Source organism: Polypterus senegalus, chromosome 18, assembly GCF_016835505.1.
Source record: "Polypterus senegalus isolate Bchr_013 chromosome 18, ASM1683550v1, whole genome shotgun sequence".
Lineage (NCBI taxonomy): Eukaryota > Metazoa > Chordata > Cladistia > Polypteriformes > Polypteridae > Polypterus > Polypterus senegalus.
Window position 1 is genome coordinate 67213403 of NC_053171.1, and position 18280 is coordinate 67231682.

At 41.8% G+C, this 18280-nt stretch overlaps 2 protein-coding genes across 4 annotated transcripts in view; one reads left to right on the forward strand and one right to left on the reverse strand.

Annotated features, from left to right (window-relative positions):
• The window catches only part of LOC120519113 (transmembrane protein 87A-like), a 117439-nt gene extending 107617 nt beyond the window's left edge, over window positions 1-9822 (forward strand). For both annotated transcript variants that reach the window (XM_039742224.1, XM_039742223.1), the window contains exons 19-20: window positions 3638-3668; window positions 8778-9822. In XM_039742224.1, the coding sequence (XP_039598158.1) occupies window positions 3638-3668; window positions 8778-8819 (73 nt within the window). In that variant the 3' untranslated portion in view covers window positions 8820-9822. The remainder of the gene's footprint in view (window positions 1-3637; window positions 3669-8777) is intronic.
• Window positions 9823-14793: 4971 nt separating this feature from the next.
• Window positions 14794-18280, reverse strand: part of LOC120518592 (zinc finger protein 106-like) — a 73333-nt gene continuing 69846 nt past the window's right edge. For both annotated transcript variants that reach the window (XM_039741465.1, XM_039741464.1), the window contains 2 exons: window positions 17044-17190; window positions 14794-16632 (listed from right to left, as the gene is read on the reverse strand). In XM_039741465.1, the coding sequence (XP_039597399.1) occupies window positions 16576-16632; window positions 17044-17190 (204 nt within the window). In that variant the 3' untranslated portion in view covers window positions 14794-16575. The remainder of the gene's footprint in view (window positions 16633-17043; window positions 17191-18280) is intronic.

An 18280-nucleotide genomic window follows, 5' to 3' on the forward strand; every position in this document is an offset into this window, starting at 1 on the left:
TTAGGAGGATTCTCTCGAAGCACTTCATTATTACTAGGGTCAGACCCACAGGGCAGTAGTCATTAAGGCAGGTGGCTGCTGATTTTTTAGGTACTGGCACAATAGTGGAGCATTTGAGGCAGACAGGGACCATTGCACGTTGTAGAAAAAGGTTGAAAATGTCCAGAAAGACTCCTGCCAATTGATCAGCACATATTTTCACTGTCTTACCAGTGACACCTTATCTGGTCCTGCAGCTTTGTTGATGTTAATCCTCCTTGGGGTGGACCTCACTTGGTGTAGTTGCAGGACTATAGGCTGATGCTGCACCTCCAGCCAAAGGAGATATACAGTCTCCCTGCTGCTAGATGCATCAAAGCGTGCAAAGAAACTGTTCAAGGTGTCAGGGAGACTAGGATCATAGCTGACCTGCTGATCACTGCGCTTATCCATTCTGGTCTTTAAACCTCTCCACATTGTTCCGTGGGTCGTTGTTATCAAAATACTCCTTGATAAGCTGTTTGTATCTGTATTTTCCCAGGTTTATTCCTTTTTTTAGTTCTTTTCGGGCTTTGCTATATGCCAGCCTGTCGCCTGATCTATATGCAGCGTCCCAGGCTTTAAGCAGGGACCTCAGCTTACTGTCCAGCCACAGTTTCTGATTTGGAAACACCCTAATGGTCTTCTTGGGCAAGACAGCATCAGTACAGAAGTGCAGATAGGATAGGACAGATGATGTATATCCCTCTCGATCTGAGCCTTCTTTGAACACTTCCCAGTCAGTATGCTCAAAACAGTACTGTAATGCTGAAGATGACTCCTCAGTCCATACCTGTACTGTTCTGATAATCGGTTTCATCTTGTAGATCATGGGTGTATAGGCTGGGATCAGCTCCACAGCGATGTAGTCAGACATGCCCAGATGTGGGGCTTCTACTGCCTTGTATACTCCTGGGATGTTGCAGTAAACTTGATCCAGAAGTTTATGAATCCTCGAAATTTGGGAAGCACTGCTTTTAATGCTACAAGACTAAAGTCACCAGCCACAATCACAGCCAAAACTGGATTGGCATTCATTTGTTTGCTAATCAAGGCTGTACAGCTCTTCCAATGCTAATTTAGCATTAGCTCCCGGTGGGATATAAACAGCCACTCTCAGGGTGGAGAAGAATTTTCTCACCATCAGTAGCTCAGTCGGTAGAGCGGGTTGTCCAGCAATCGGAGGGTCGCAGGTTCGATCCTGGCTTCCGGCATGAGAGTGCAGCTGTTGTGTCCTTGGGCAAGACACTTAACCTACCTTGCCTGCTGGTGGTGGTCGGAAGGATTGGTGGCGCCAGTGTTCGGCAGCCTCACTTCTGTCAGTGTGCCCCAGGGCAGCTGTGGCTACATAGTAGCTTATCATCACCAGCGTATGAATGTGTGTGTGAATGGGTGAATGACTGTTGTGTTGTAAAGCGCCTAGGGGGGTTCTTGAACTCTAGTTAGGCGCTATATCAAATACAGGCCATTTACCATTTACCATCTTGAATGGTCTACATTTCACTGCCAGATATTCCAAGTCGGGGAGCAGTATGTTCCAATAATGTTTGCAGCAGTACACCAGGATTTATTAATGTACAGCACCAGCCCTTCACCTTTACTCTTAGAGGAAGCTGCAGTCCTGTCTGCCCGGAACAGAGCGCACCCCTCCAGTTCCACCATGGTGTCTGGGATGCTATTATCCAGCCAGGTCTCGGTAATAATTGCCACATAGCTGTCCACCCTATGTGAGGCAATCCTCGGCTGAGTCTTGTCCATCTTATTGGCGAGAGACCTGGTATTAGTGAGGAAGAGACTGGGAAGAGCCGGTGTATATGGGTTAGCATGTAGCCTACCATGTAGGTCGCTCCTTCTGTCCCACTTTTGTTTATGGTGTCTCCTCTGCCCTCTAAGCCACAGAGTGGGGATGGTGAAAGCCTCAGTAGTCCACTGTACCTCTGGTGGAATAAAGTCCAGCCGGTGGGATGCGTGGAGCTCAAACCGCTTCCCTATATTAATTAAATCAGCCCTTCCATACTGGATTAACGCTTCGAGTGATTTAACTAACAGTAAAAACTTAATTAGAAATAAAAAAAAGCCAAAAACCGAGAGCCACCGAGACGCTGCGTGTGTCCGCGCCGCCATGAGATGAGAATTATTTGACTGATAGATGAAATTATATCTGTCTTTCTGTATCACTGTCTATCTTATAGTGCTTTATCTGTCTATCAGATCTGCTGTTGTATCAGAATAACAGCTACGCATTCTTCTTCTTTCATGCTTTTTACACACTACTGGGCTCAACTATATAAAATCGGGCACATCACCATAGTGAGTAAACTGTTGCAAATACAGAACACAGTACAGTTTTTTTTACAAATACAGAATTATGTTTTGCTTGTTTATATTATTCTTTTTATGTGAGAGTATTGACAAAGTTGCCGTGATACAGTAATGGTTAGCACTGCCACTAAATTTAATGTCTAGTGTTTAGTGTCACTGCCGAGTATGTGTGTGTTTTGTTTTCTCTTGGTATTTTTTACGTGTCCTCCCAAAAGACATGTTTGTGAGCAACTTTAAACTCTCGCCCATATGAGTGACTGTCTCCTGTTCTTTTCTTTTCTTGTGTCCAATGTGCAAGTCTACCCAACAACCATAAACAGGATTAGCCAAGTTCAAAAATGGAAAGTTAAATCACAAACTGAATCAGTTATAATGATTGAACCCCACATCTGCACGTGCCAGGGGGGCTCCTGTTACCTCCTTAGTCTTGCCAGACCTTGAACCTGCTTTGAGAACTGTGTTATTTTTGCTTTGGTCATTTACAATGTCATCATATGGTTGTCTAGTAATTGTATTGCCTTCTATTCCTTCTTTGGGTCTTGGGGTCTTTTATGTTGGGGGTTTTCAAAGTCGTTTCCCTTGTAGCTGCAGCTTTTCATGCCCACCCACCAGTTCTTTTAATTGGATTCCGCCATAAATGGAGTAATGGAGCAAGCTGTCATTTCCCATTTTTTGTTTTCTTGTGTTACTTAAGAAAAGACAAACTAATTATGTTAAATGCGGGGATTTCTGTGTCTTAGAACGGGATAAGAGATTTTTTTCTTGCTGTTTTGTATTTTGTGCTTTATTAATACTCTGGTTAATTAAGCCGTTGTTTGTTAAAGAGCACAGACATGAATTTCACTAAAGAAGCCAGCCACTGCCATTTAGCATTCAGTGCAGTCGGCACCCAAGTCCAATGTGCTGCTTATTAATTGTCAGAATTTGTATACAATTAAGAAAGCAAACTCCACAGAAAAATGGGAATTTAAAAGAAAAACTGCAAAACTGCACTAAGCATTTAAAACCGTGGCAAACACATTCTTAATGGTCACACCTCTGCACTTTTATGAACTCAGAATAAGAAACGAAAAAACGCAGCAACATTTTTTAAAGGTAGAAATGACTCACTGATAGTGAAATTGCTTGGGATGAAAACCTGCAGCCACGGGGTGGCCCAAGAATGAACTTGAAAACCCATGTTTATATTCTGAATATTTAACTTTGTGATTGGTTAAAAACCTGCAGCTGTAGTTTTTCCAGTATTTTGGATGCTTATGAATTGCTAACACCATCTAATCTTTATTTATTTTGGCAGGGCACTTCCCGTTATACTGGATGAGGAGGAGGTAAGCCCATTGTTTGGGGTAGGGGGGCTCGGAGAGTCATCGCATTCATTAAAAGAGCGAAAGGCAGTTTGAGAACTTAGGTGAAAGTGCTTAGTGTTTTCTGGACATGTGCGTTGTGCTTAACAAAGAGCAGTACTTTATGAACATATGAAGAGCGATCCAAAAGTTCCCAGAGTGCATTTATTTAAAAGCATACACACCAAATAACCATTAATGGTGAACAGTTCCTTCAAAATAGTCACCTGCTGAGTCGATGCACCAATCCCAGCGAGATTTCAACCTTTCGAAGCACCTCTGGAAGTCGTTTTTTGTCAGTGTGTTCAAGACGGTTGTTACCGTTTGGATCTCCTCCACCGTCCCAAATTGCATCCCTTGAGCCTCATCTTCATCTTAGGAAATTAAAAAAAAAAAATCAGACGGCGCTAAATTAGGGGAGCACGGAGGGTGGGGAATGGCGGTAAACTTTGTAGAAGGCAAAAATTTGCGCACAGTAGTGATGTGTGAGCTGGTGCGTTGTCGTGATGCAAAAGAAATGACTTGTCAGCCCACATCTGAGGACATGTTCGGCGAATTCGTGAACGCCTTACAACATCCCTGTAGAATGCTCCATTCACCGTCTGTCCTTGTGGCACAAATTCCTTGTGGATGACACCTTTCACATCAAAGAAGCAAATGAGCATTGACTTGGTGTTGCTGTGAACTTGTCGAGCTTTTTTGGGTCTTTTAAATCACTCATTTTCACGAACAACCCTTCACAGACACAACTGTAGTTTAAACGAGAACTGCGACATGAAAAATAACTGCGCTGGCGTTATAACGCGTGATAAAAGCTCTCAAGGACAACTTGAACTGCTAACTAGCGGCTATTGATATAACCAAACTCTTCTGGCTGCAGAATAAATGCATTCTGGGAACTTTTGGATCACACCTCGTATGCCATTAGGGTCACTGATTGAAGGGCAGCACTATTCATGCTGTCTTTATTCATCCATCCATCCATCCATCCATTTTCTAACCCGCTGAATCCGAATACAGGGTCACGGGGGTCTGCTGGAGCCAATCCCAGCCAACACAGGGCACAAGGCAGGGTGCCAACCCACCGCAGGTCTTTATTCATTAGATTTCAATTGTACTTTACTAAGCATCAAAGTATGTAAGATTTTAGAATTCATTGAATTTTTGCTTAAATTTTATCTAAAATGTGATCACATTGTCTTCTTAGGAGGAGGAAGTTGGGAGCGTGCACTGATATACAGCACATTGTCGCAGCCCACCACATGACGAACCACATGTCAGATTTTTTATTTTTTTTTAACAGTAGTTGGATTGCCAATCCTGCCACCAACACCCACAATTTTCCCTTGCAAGTTGGAGGATCTGCTTGCCGGCCTAGATGCAGGTTATTGTCATACCCAGGACAAAGTAATTGCAGGTTAAGGGCCTTGCTGAAGGGCCCAGCAGAGTTGAGTCATTTCTGGTGTTTACTGGATTCGGACTGATTGACGCCGCAGGTCCCTAGCCACAGAGCCACCATGCTGCCTAAGATTTTCTTCTTAGTCATAAAAAAAAGATTGAGAACACAATATAACACAAAAAGGTTTCACTCTTTCATTAATTTATTGATCAATATGATTGACTTACTGAAAGTCTTTGTCAGGAAATATATGTGAACTTGTGAGGCAGGGGTGTCAAATTCAGGTTCTGTAGGGCTACAGTGGATGCAGATTTTAGTTCCAGTCACTTTCTTCATTATTGTTCAGGTTGGCCTTAATTTTACTGGACCTCAACAGAAAAAGAATGATGAGAAGCAATGAACACTAGTAGTACAAGACTAATAAATTGCAAAGTGTAACACTTTCAAAATTCCATCCACTAACATCCTTAGCATTATGTTGCTCACAGTCCAGGATGATGAGCCAAAAAACATTAAATATTTTTCATCAAAACAAAATGCAGTTATGTACAACAAAAATATGTAACTACCAAAATACAGCAGAGGAGGTGTGTCGAGTGTCCATGGCTGTACTGCTACATATTTAATGCACGGCCTTCATGTGACGTATTTTGAAACAGTCACCAGCCTGACGTCACAGTTGGGACAGGAGACGTGTGGTCTTTCTGCCTACTTTTGTGATTTTTTCTGTTACTTGTGCATGAGAGGGTAGAATGTCGGTGCCTGATGTGCACGATCAGCATGCCCGTTGTGTTAGTGTAGGCTGCCACAGTGCCAAGCTTAGTGATTTCCACATTTCCCCCTCAACACAAACACTGACAGTTGCTACATCGTGAACAGTGCATGGGAGGGCTGAACGCCTTTTTTATCTTTTCACTTGATTGCAATCATTTTGCCTTTTGTGCCCCACCAGGCATGCTGTGATGGTTCGGTCATACAGCTGTTCATTTTCATATGATTGTGCGTTTTGGTTGAAGGCTTCATCCCACTCGTGAATTTTGAGAAGTAGCAGAATGTGTAGAAAAATTCAGGTTTATACAGTATATGACAAAAATGGGTACACCCCTCACATTTTTCTAAATATCTTATTATATCTTTTCATGGGACAACACTGACAGTGTGACACTTTGATACAATGTAAATCAAATAAATAAATTTGCTGTCCCCTCAAAATAACTCAACACACAGCCATTAATGTCTAAACCGCTGCCAACAAAAGTGAGTACACCCCTAAGTGAAAAATGTCCAAATTGCGCCCAATTAGCCATTTTCCCTCCCCGGTGTCATGTGACCTTGTGTTACAAGGTCTTGGGTGTGAATGGGGAGCTGGTGTGTTAAATTTGCTGTTATCTCTCTCTCACACTCTCATACTGGTCACTGGAAGTTGAACATGGCACCTCATGGCAAAGAACTCTCCGAGGATCTGAAAAAAAGAATTGTTGTTCTACATAAAGATGGCTGAGGCTATAAGAAGATTACCAACACCCTGAAACTGAGTTGCAGCATGGTGGCCAAGACCATACAACGATTTAACAGGACAGGTTCCACTCAGAACAAGCCTCGCCATGGTCGACCAAAGAAGTTGAGTGCACATGCTCAGCGCCATACCCAGAGGTTGTCTTTTGAAAATAGACATATGAGTGCTACCAGCTTTGCTGCAGAGGTTGAAGGGATGGGGGTTCAGCCTGTCAGTGCTGACCATACGACCGTCGCACACTGCATCAAATTGGTCTGCAAGGTTGCTGTCCCAGAAGGAAGCCTCTTCTAAAAATGATGCACAACAAATCCAGCAGTTTGCTGAAGACAAGCAGACTAAAGACATGGACTACTGGAACCATGTCCTGTAGTCTGATGAGACCAAGATAAACTTTGGTTCAGATGGTGTCAAGCGTGTGTGGCGTCAACCAGGTGAGGTGTACAAAGGCAAGTGTGTGTTGCCTGCAATCAAGAATAGTGGTATCATGGTTTGGGGGCTGCACTGGGGAGCTACAGTTCATTGAGGGAACAATGAATGCCAACATATACTGTGACATACTGAAGCAGAGCATGATCCCTTCCCTTCGGAAACTGGGCCAGAGGGCAGTATCCTAACATGCTAACGACCCCAAACACACCTCCAAGACGACCAATGCCTTGCTAAAGCAACTGAGGGTAAAGATGCTGGACTGTCCAACCATTTCTCCAGACTTAAACCCTATCTGTGGGACATCCTCAAATGGAAGTTGGAGGAGCGCAAGGTCTCTAACATCCACCAGCTCTGTGATGTTGTCATGGAGGAGAGGAAGAGGATTCCAGTGGCAACCTGTGAAACCCGTGTGAACTCCATACCCAAGAAAGTTAAGGCAGTGCTGGAAAATAATGTTGGCCACAAAAAATATTGAAACTGGGCACAATTTGGACATTTTTCACTTAGGGGTGTACTCATTTTTGTTGCCAGTGGTTTAGACATTAATGGCTGTGTGTCGAGTTATTTTGAGGGGACAGCAAATTTATGCCGTTATACAAGCTGTACATGGACTACATTACATTGTATCAAAGTGTCATATCTTCAGTATTGTCCCATGAAAAGATATAATAAAACACTTAAAAAAATGTAAGGGGTGTACTCACTTTTGAGAGATACTGTACGTTATTTATCCATAGAATGTCAACACAATACTGTCCCAACATTTATTCAGGATTAACTGTTTTTACATGGAATTCCGAGTCTGAGAGATGCTCAGGGTTAATTCACTCCAAGGAGGTTACTCAGTTTTCTACACAGTGGGAGGTTTGTGGTGGCAACCAGCTAAGGAGCCACCAGATGTAGCTTAGTCCCTGTTGCAGATTACAGGTTTTCTTTGGGGGTTTTGGAGGTGGTGGTCCCAGTTCCTTTTAGGGCCCTGTCACATTATGCAACTTTTCCAGTGATCTGCGGTTGTTGCCATCATTTTCATAATCTTAATGGCTCTGGGGCATTGTGTAGCCTGACATCCCCATCATCTTGTCTGTGACTCACCCAAACAAAATCAAAAGAGAGTTGGGTGCCAGTGAATGCCCAGCCAGAAGTGCAATGCACTGAGCGACAAAGAATGGAAACAAAAGAGACGTTTATCTGGTTGATGTCGCATGGTTTATGTTCCCTGACAGAATGGGGTGGGGGCATAAGGGTGAAACTCTCAGTGCCAGGAAAGCTCCGCACAGCCCTGCCATGGTCAGAAAAAGAGGCGACACTCGATACTTTGGAAATTTAATTACACAGGTATGTTATTTGACATGCGCTGCAGTGTCCAGTTACGTAGTCGGACGACCTCAGATGATAAGATCAAGACCTGCAGTCGTCAAGTTTAATATCCGCCTCCTACATCCGCTGTGCTGTCTGCATAACTCAACATTCCCTGCCTACCCCATGATGGCTAACTAGTCAATCCACTGAGCAGTAATGGCCTAATGTGCAGTCCTCCACAAAACTGTACAAAGTGCTCTTAGCGACGACTTCTCATGGTCAAGGCAGACGTCAGGATGAAGCAGAGAGTTCTTGATTGAGACAAATGTGTCGTCACAGAAGTGAGTTTCTTAAGGATGTGACCGGAGGGACGTAACATTTAGCTCTTTTTTTATTGTTCATGGAGGTGGCACAATCTCACAGTTTTCTTTTTGTTTCCCCACATCAACAGGAGTTAATAAAAACCCAACTGGAAAGATCAAAAATGGAATGAATGGAGAGGTCACTCACCCAGGGGAAGGCTGCACCACTGCATTACAAAAAAGTTTTGATATTGGCAGAAAAGAATGACAATAATATGCAGTGTCAAGTGTTGCTGCCTGAAATAAACATCTGGAAAATGAGAGGAATCGGCTTATCAGGGATTGGATGATGCAGGACTGAAAAGTGACATGCCATAGGTCATTCTCTGCTGTGCCATTCTGTATTGCACCTCCAGCACACTGGCACGAAAGCCAATGCGGGAGGTGGTGTCCAAAACCTGAAATGTGGGGAAGAAGAAGCAGCAGTGTCTTTGACAATTTCTGTTTCTTTTTAAATATAAATATAGTAAATGTGTACGGACATTTTGGCTACAGGGCGGCAATTTTGGCAGTGGTTAGCTGTGGTTCTGCCACATGCAACTTGAAATGACCGTTTTGCACAGCTCATCAAGGTTTTGGGCGGTATCTGGTGCGAATATTTGTACAGTTTTTTGTAAAATGGTGAACAAGGTGAAGAGGAATCAATAAATAAATACACACTAAATTCCGTGCTTCCCTGTTTGGAAAGTGTTCTTTTCTCAAAATGGGCTTTTCTAATGTGTGCAGTTAGGAGGAGGAGGATATCCACAGGTCCTTGATGCCATCTCCAGCTTCTCCTCCAAAATGAGACAACCTGTTTTCTTCATTTTCTTAAAGTACAGTACAAGAAAGCAGCGACCATTAGAAGAAGACCCCACACAAAAAATCACAAAGTCATCTGTCTGTGCTCAGCACCAGAGTGCTCGCCTCTAAGATGTGTGGTTTGCACTTTGTGTCCATTTGGCCAGTTGGTGCAGAATCACTTGGCATCCCCTGCTGCGGTTCTTACTGGACAGAAGGCTTACCTCTCACTTCTTTATAGCCGACTACAGCGGTCAGGCTCTCGTGGTTCTCCTCCATGACATTCTTCACGATTCCTGTCAGAATGGAAAGAACTGCTGCTCAGTTTGTATTAAAGATGTTCAACTGTGTTTAGAGATGGGCATGTTTGACAAAATGTTTGTCTTGCTTCTTTTTCTCAAGTCTACACTTTATATTAAATTTTTTTTCAAAGCTGATTTCATTGTTTCAGAATCATTGTTTTATTAAACTAAAAAGATAGTCGTGTGTGGGCATCAGCATCTGGCCCTGTGTAAGATACCCACATAAAGTATTAGAAGCAGTAGAAACGGCAACATTTACTTGCATGTCCAAAACTGTATTTTATTTAATAGAAAACACAAATCGGCTCACCTTTAATCAGTTAATTTGCCTCCTTCCTGACTTCACTTATTTTTTTTCTTGTTCAATACACTCGTTTCCAATCTCCAAACAAATTTAGTGATACAAACACAATACACTGTTTGTAAATCATCATTTGATTTACTGAAGGAAAAATGTTCAACACCTGTGTCACCCATGTGAGAAAGTAATTGCCCCCTCAACCACCCAATGAACTGCATTTAAACGATAATGCTCAAGCGCTATTGGGTTTTGTAGCAGGACAGCAAGCTGAAGTCCATCCATTATCAATCCTGCTATATCCAAACTACAGGGTCACGGGTGTCTGCTGGAGCCAATCCCAGCCAGCACAGGGCACAAGGCAGGAAACAAACCCCAGGCAGGGCGCCAGCCCAGCACACACTAGCGACAATTTAGGATCACCAAAGCACCTAACCTACATGTCTTTGGACTGTGGGAGGAAACCCAAGCAGGCACGTGGAGAACATGCAAACTCCGCGCAGGGAGGACCCGGGAAGAGAACCCAGGTCTCCTAACTGCATGGCAGCAGTGCCACCCACTGCGCCACCTGCAAGCTGAAGTGCAAGAGCAAATCCAACTCAACGGTTAGCAAATGAAGGTTTTGGAGCAGCTAACTTTAACCCAACTGAGATATGGGCAGTTCATCCTCAAAAACTGTCCAGTATGGTTGAATTAAAACAATCCTGTACAGATGAGTGGGCCAAAAATCTCTCCCCAGTGATGCCAAACAATGTTCTCCTGTTACTGGAAGCATTTGGTTGCTGCTACAAACCGGGATGGGGTGGGGCGGTTGCAGTTATGTTTTCACAAATGATAAAGGTGCTGGTGAATAACATGCACTATATTGCCAAATGTATTGGGACACCTGCCTTTACACACATCAATTTTAATGACATCCCATTTTTAATACATAGGCTTTAATATGGAGTTGGGTACCCTTTGCAGCTATAACAGCTTCAGTTCTTCTGGAAAGGCTTTCCACAAGGTGTAGGAGAGTGTTTATTGGAATTTTTGACCAGGAGAGCATTTGAGAGGTCAGGCACTGATGTTGGACGAGAAAGTCTGGCTCACAGTCCCCTCTCTAATTCATCCCAAAGGTGTTCTATCAGGTTGAGGTCAGGGCTCTGTGCAGGCCAGTCAAGTTACTCCACACCAGACTCACTCATCCATTTCTTTATAGACCTTGATTTGTGCACTGGTGCAGAGTCACGTTGGAACAGGAAGGGGCCATCCCCAAACTGTTCCCACAAAGTTGGGAGCATGAAATTGTCCCAAATGGCTTCGTATGCTGAAGCATTAAGAATTTCTTTCACTGGAACTAACGTGCCAAGCCAAACTCCTAAAAAACTACCCCACACTATAATCCAAATTTACACTTGGTACAATGCAGTCAGGCAAGTACCGTTCTCCAGGCAATCACCAAACCCAGACTTCGACATTAGATTACCCTCAGACTGTAGGGAACGCAGTAAGGGCATTAATTTACCAGTGTCTGAGACGTTCAGTGCACAAACATACTTCTGCCTTGGGCATTTCCAACACAGTTTTGAGGAGGACGCCATTCTCCCTGCACAGTGATGTTGAGTGGCTTTCATATTCTTCTTGTGGCACTACTCCCCTTGAAATGGGCGAACGAGTCATGTGAGCATTCAGAAATCTTCTTGAAGAGAGAAATCAGTTTTAGAACGCAGTGAAAAATATGTATTTTTTTATACCCTTTCTTGTTTCACAATGAAATTTATTTTATCTTGTAGCTTTTATTAGAAGCAGGACACATAGGAAGAAACATCTCCCTGCACCTTCGAGTTAAGACTGATGCCTCCTCCATGACTAGTCTGCCACAGATAGGCTTTCAAGTTTTCTTTTACAACAACCGAATGCTCACTCAAATGTAAACAAGTTTTATGGGAGATTTGAACAAGGTGCCGAGTTCTTCCATCCCCTCTGCTCCGTCAGCTCTGAAGTGGCTTTAACACCAGCCACTTGTTCATAAATGCCTCAACACGCTCCTTCCTTTTCCACTTTTCCACCGCGTTTACAGCACAGAACTGCAAAACGTCAGCTGGACCCAATTCTGTCTCACCTGCCACAGTCCAACGCTGCCCTCTTCACAGTCATCTTTAGCCAGTCTCTTCACAGTGTATCATACCAGATTACTTTAAATCTTCTGGTATTGTTCCTGTTCCCAAAGGTGATAAAAGCAGCCGTTTCAAGGATTACAGGCCTATTGTTCTTACTTCAGTTCTAATGAAAATATTTGAACAACTTGTTCTAACCCATCTCAAGTCTGTTACTGCATAGCTGTGGACAATGCCATCAACATGGGCCCTCATTTTGTGCTGGAGCTTCTGGCCAGTGTGTTTGCTGACTTCAGTTCAGCTTTTTTAACACCATTGCCCCCGAGCTGTCATTGACTAAACTGAATCCTTCTATCTGTAAATAGATTTACAGTATCTGGTAAAAAGACTCAGCTAAATATTTCCCAGCTAATCCTAGTTCAATTTTACAAAGCCATAATTGTGTATAATCACATTCTCCATTGTTGTCTGGTTTGGTTCAGGAACCACTCACTCCAAATCTAAACTGCGATGTGTTGTGAGGTCTGCTGAGAAAATAATTGGCTGTGCTCTTCCATCTGTGGCAGACGTGTAGACATCTCATGTGACTGACGTGTTAAAGGCAGCAGCACGGACTCCGCTCACCCAGCTCATCACTTACTCCAAAGCCCTCTGGTAAACACTACAGGTCAACTAAAACTAACAGACACCTCAATGGTTTCTTTCCCAGAGCCACAGCCCTCTCAGACCAGTAACTTGTAACCAGTGGCCTGACTTCTTGATATACCTATGACAGGCTCTGTGTATTCACGTACGTACGCATCTCCTTCACGAGTGTACTATTCCACAACTTAACTTACGCTATTTGTTCTTTGTATGTGATGTGATGTTCCATCATAAGCAGCTCCAAAGCCACCAAGTCACATTCCTGCACATTAAGTACAGGTGAATAAAAGGGATTCTGATTCACAAGCCATTAAGACAACATCATCCAAGAGCTGGGAACAGTATGAATGGTCTCTTATTTCACTTGAGAAGGCTTTGTCACTCTACACAAAGTTCATCTACAAAGTATTAGCGCATGGAGACAGTGGCTGTCAACTTTAAAGTCATACATAGTTTGTCATTAAAGAAGAATGTCTGACTAAAGTAACGCGTTCAATGCTTCATAACCTAAGTGTCACCCAACCCAGTCAATAATCGCTATGTGCTTCTTACACAGGCCAACTGAACCGCACAGAACACATTATATTCGTAATAATACAGATCTGTCAACATTTTTGAATACTAAGCAGTATACTTGATATCACTTTCTTGATGAAATGTATTAACCATGCAGGGCACAGCGGTAGCGATGAGCTGCCTCACACACGACACTTGCTGGGTCAGGCACGACGCAGTGCTGTCAGTCAAACAAACCAACCCCCAATTCCTGTCCTTCCATTTTCTATCTCCATGTAACTAATCGCCATATTATAGGCGTCTGTAATAAATGTAAAATCACTGGTAAGGTTAGAACACAGATTCTTCCACACTTTTATGAAACACTTAAAAATCTTCATTATTGCATCCAACCGAGGTCACAGCAGACCCAGAAAGCGCGGAGCACAAGGCAGGAACAGTCCCTGGCCATGGCGCCAGCTCATCGCAGGAGGAACACGAGCGCACGTACACTAGTAGTGTCCATTTAGCATCACCAAATCCTCTAACCTGCATGTCTTTGGAAGGAAACCCACCAGAAAAACAAACTCCATGCAGGGGACACCCAGTATGTGACCCCCTTACTACGAGGCAGTAGTGCTTCTGCTGCACCACCGTTTAATTAACATTATTTAAATGAAGTTAACAACTTATTTGCAAAATGTGAAATACTTACTTTAAATGCATTTCATCACAAAAATGATATCAAGTATACATCCTAGTATTCTAACAGCTCACGACTCCCCGAGGACATCTCTTGGGAATCTAAACTGACTTACAAGCCAGTCGTCGTCGTCATCATGGGGGAAGAAATCAGTGGGATCTGTAAAAATACGCCTGCTCTTCTAGTTCTTCCATTTGCAATGTCTTCTTAACAACACTACAGCAGCCATTGTAGCTTGAATAGTTTGGCCATTCAGTGCACCATTACATTGTTACAGAATAATTCCAATTTTTAAACAATATGCAATATTCATTTCAGTGTATTTGATAAAAAACATATAATGGATGTGAATATGTAGAAGAAATGAAAACAACACAGAAACAGCAGCACTGCTTTGACAAAACGGAGCATAAACGTATGTACGCAAGGTGAGAGGCTGCCGTGAAAATGTGTGGCTTTACCCCAAGTTTAGTGTTTATATATCTCAGTGCGATCAGATCGTGGAAATGGCCGTGGGCAACATTTTTGTGAGAATGCACTGCTTATAGCCAAGGTCTGATAGTTTTTATGGTTGGCTTGATTCTCCTCTAGTGGGCAGTTAGTGTACGCTGGGATGAGTGGCAGAGAGAGACCGTCAGGGCTTTGTAAGGCTGCTTTAAACTGAAGTAAAGACAGTCCAGCATGCGTGAAGATTACTGCTTCAACAACAATTCAGTGGAAAGGACCTGGGAAAAGAAATCAGAGGTAATGAGCATTTTCTGGATAACAAAACACAACAAAAGCTTTTTTTTTTTTCTTAATTATTATATTTCTTACAAAAACAGCAACAGCTTTCACAGATTTTCATTAAAAATACTGCTGCGTGAATCACAGCGACTGAACATTTTAAACGTAATTTTCCAGAAAATGAAAGCAGTGAGCTCAGAGCTGACAGCTGAACAGTAACCCATATTAACAGTTTAACAGATGAGTTGGTAATAAATGATCCTCAATTTAAAACTCTTTTGTGAATGCCTTATATCAGACTGAAGAAAGTACAACAGAGAAAACCAAACAATATAATATTGTGAAATATGAATTTCTTTTGTGCAGCACTTCTTAGGATGTCATGCGTTTCCAACAATTCCTAAAACACACCACAATTTTCCACTTATTTTAAAACTTGTTGCTTTTGCAAAACTTCAGACAAAACTCGGCTTTCCCAAACACTCCAGGCCTATATGAGAAGTATCTCAAAACCAAATAACATTTAATAAAAAACTTAAAGATTAAAGTGCAGCTTTAAATGAAAGGGAAGGGAAGAGTGTTGTGTAGAAATTCACAGAATACCAAGCACTGCATTGCCAAACTGAGAATGAAAGTTTTAAAAACTGTTACCCCTGTGGTAAAAGAATTACTTATTTAAAAATAAGGGATTTAGAACAAAAACTATTTTCAAGGAAGATGAAAGGTTACAAGATAAATAGTACACAGAACCTTCTTCTGTTCTAATTAGAAATGAAACAAGTGGCACTGATGGTGTGTTGAACACTTACTGGGCGATGACTTGGACAGTGATGGATTTGGCAAAAAAATAAAATAGGAAGACAGCAAGAAAACCCAATAAAAGAAACATAAAAGCAAGTATGAAATGAATGTTTTTCTAAATATGACATGTAAGGGATATAATGAAGAGCTAAAACAAAGAGGTCACACAAGGGAGATTATAATGGCACAAGCACTGCATGCAGTCACCCTACTCTGCACCATTACTGTGACACAAACCATTTCTTTCTCCACAACCCAAAACTAGGAAACGTAAGCTTAATTCTGCACTGCTGCAAAAATATGCCGTTAGAAAGTGTATATTCAAATATATAAAAATACACCCGCTGAATTTCTAACAAGCTTAAAAACAGTTAAAAAAAATGATATAACAGCTGAAGATAAGGAACATTCATTTAACAGTGAAACCGCTTTGCTAAAAACCACTCTATACATCACCTGCAGGCCCAATTCACTGTCAAATGTAGTTACCAATACAATACCAGTATGACGGAGCTTAAAGGCTGCCACTGGTTTAAATGATAGGCACCCTGCATACACTTAATTCCATCCTTAGTAATATTGTTTACTTTTAAAACTACACCGATGGATACAGAAGTATACGGAGTTCCATCAAAATCCTGTATCAAGAACATTAACAGAAAGTAGTACATGTGGGCTAGCCTTAGGCATGTTGAGAATTTATAAACTGCCACAACATACTGGAGATTGCACACTTAAACCATGAACGTTTTTCTTTCAGTATTTTTGTGCATCTGCGCTCTCACTCTGATGTAAAGCACATAGAAATGGTCTTATCCGTTTGTGTCAAAAACACAGGTGACCTTGGCAGCTGCAGAAGTAACTGCAGCCCAGTCCCGTTCCATCAGGGATACTGGTCAGCTGCGCCCTTGTCAAAGAGCGCTGCAGCTCGCACTTGGTGGCCCCTCTCTCTTTTTGTTCCTTGCTAGGAAATAGGAAAGATCAGCAATTGGAAAATGTCTCTTTCAAAGCTCCCAATATGAGAGGAATGATAATGGCTTATGGGTCCACCTTGCTTTCTTCTTCGGCATGTTTCTTCATGTGCTTTGGCACATCCTGTGAAGATGAGACATAATGATCTAATATTAATGTCAGAAGTGAAAAGGCATTCCATGAGCTATACTGTGATGAACTGGGACTTATTTTGACAAACTGGACTGACTGTACACATTTGTATAAATCGGGTCTATTACAGTAAGAAATAGAAACTGAGATGGTAAAAGTGTAATATGGAGTACATCAAAGCGGCACAATGTGTATCCCAGTGAAGAAAAGTTGGATCTATAAATTGAAATAAGCCTCAGCTCAATCTGCTGAACACATAACACATAAATGATTTGAGGAAGAAAAGCTTGGTTAATTTTCTACTTTTAATCATGTAATGAGATTCTTTCTCAACTCCAATTTTCTAAAGATTTTCTTTACTTCTTAATGTTTTGTACTACTATATTGGAGAAAGGCACTGACCTGTTTTGACCAATTCTTAGAAGTAAAGAAACCGTCGCAGTTCTTCCATCTGCATTTCAGCATCTGGAAGTTTGGGCTGATGTGGTCCGTTAGAAGATGATGAATCAGATGCTGTACCACTCCAAAAATGAAGGAGCAACCATGCCACTGCCAAAGAAGTATAATAACAACAGTGAAAAAAAATGAACACAAACAACTGACTGCTTTGAAAATGTCTATGAACACAAACCAGTGGGCTAGGGAACAAGAAAGATATCTGGCCAAGGTCTCTATAATCTACATACAGATCTTGTCATTCCAGAGATTTGTTTATTCATTGTTTCAACCTGCTCGTTACATAACTGGGAGGCAAAGAGCTAAGACACATAAAGATAAAATCAAATGCAAGGCAGGAAGCAAACCCAACAAAACTAGGCAGGATGCCCGACTACTGCATGAAGTAGTCTGTTCACAAATATATACATACTCTCATGACATTGTGCCAGTTCAAAGTTGGCAATTTATCTATTTTGCAGGTCTTTGGAAAGTGGGAGAAAATTAGAAAACCCAGGACTCTTCAGGGGTAATGTGGCAGAGCTCAGTATACAACCTGCAGCATTACTCTGCCATACTGCCACCAAACCCAATACAAACACTTACCTTTTTTTTTTTGAAATTCACAACTTTAAAAGAAATTTGTTACTGTTGTGTTTGTTTTGAAGATGTTAAGGTTTTGTTATCTGTCACAAGTTATTATGCTGAAACTTTAAAGTACTTTGTGTGGTTCTCCGTTTGTGTGGGGTAAAGACAGAAATTCAAGAATTGACTACACCAGATCTGTTTTACAAAGAAGTTTTATCTGTTGTACATGGAGAAAAATGTCTACAGTTAAATTATTGTTAAGAATGCCCTATAAAAAGGGGCATTATATAATATATTAACAAATACGAATTTTTCAGAAGAAAATGTGGTTATCCTTGGATAGTAGTTACCCAAAATATGCACGTTAATGACAAAAGACCACCATATCTTACATAATTCAGCAACCCTGATACATTTAATGTAGGGTTTCATTAAGTAAAGTTTTGGCAAAGATGTAATTCTAGAACAAGGTGATGATTTTGCCCCATTAATGATATTCTAACTCAATGTCCAATCAGCTACGATAACTATTTTATAGATATAAGTAACTTCATTCTTGAAAACTGATAAATTATACCTGTAAAGAACCAGATGTCCTGAGTGTTTAGGAGGAATA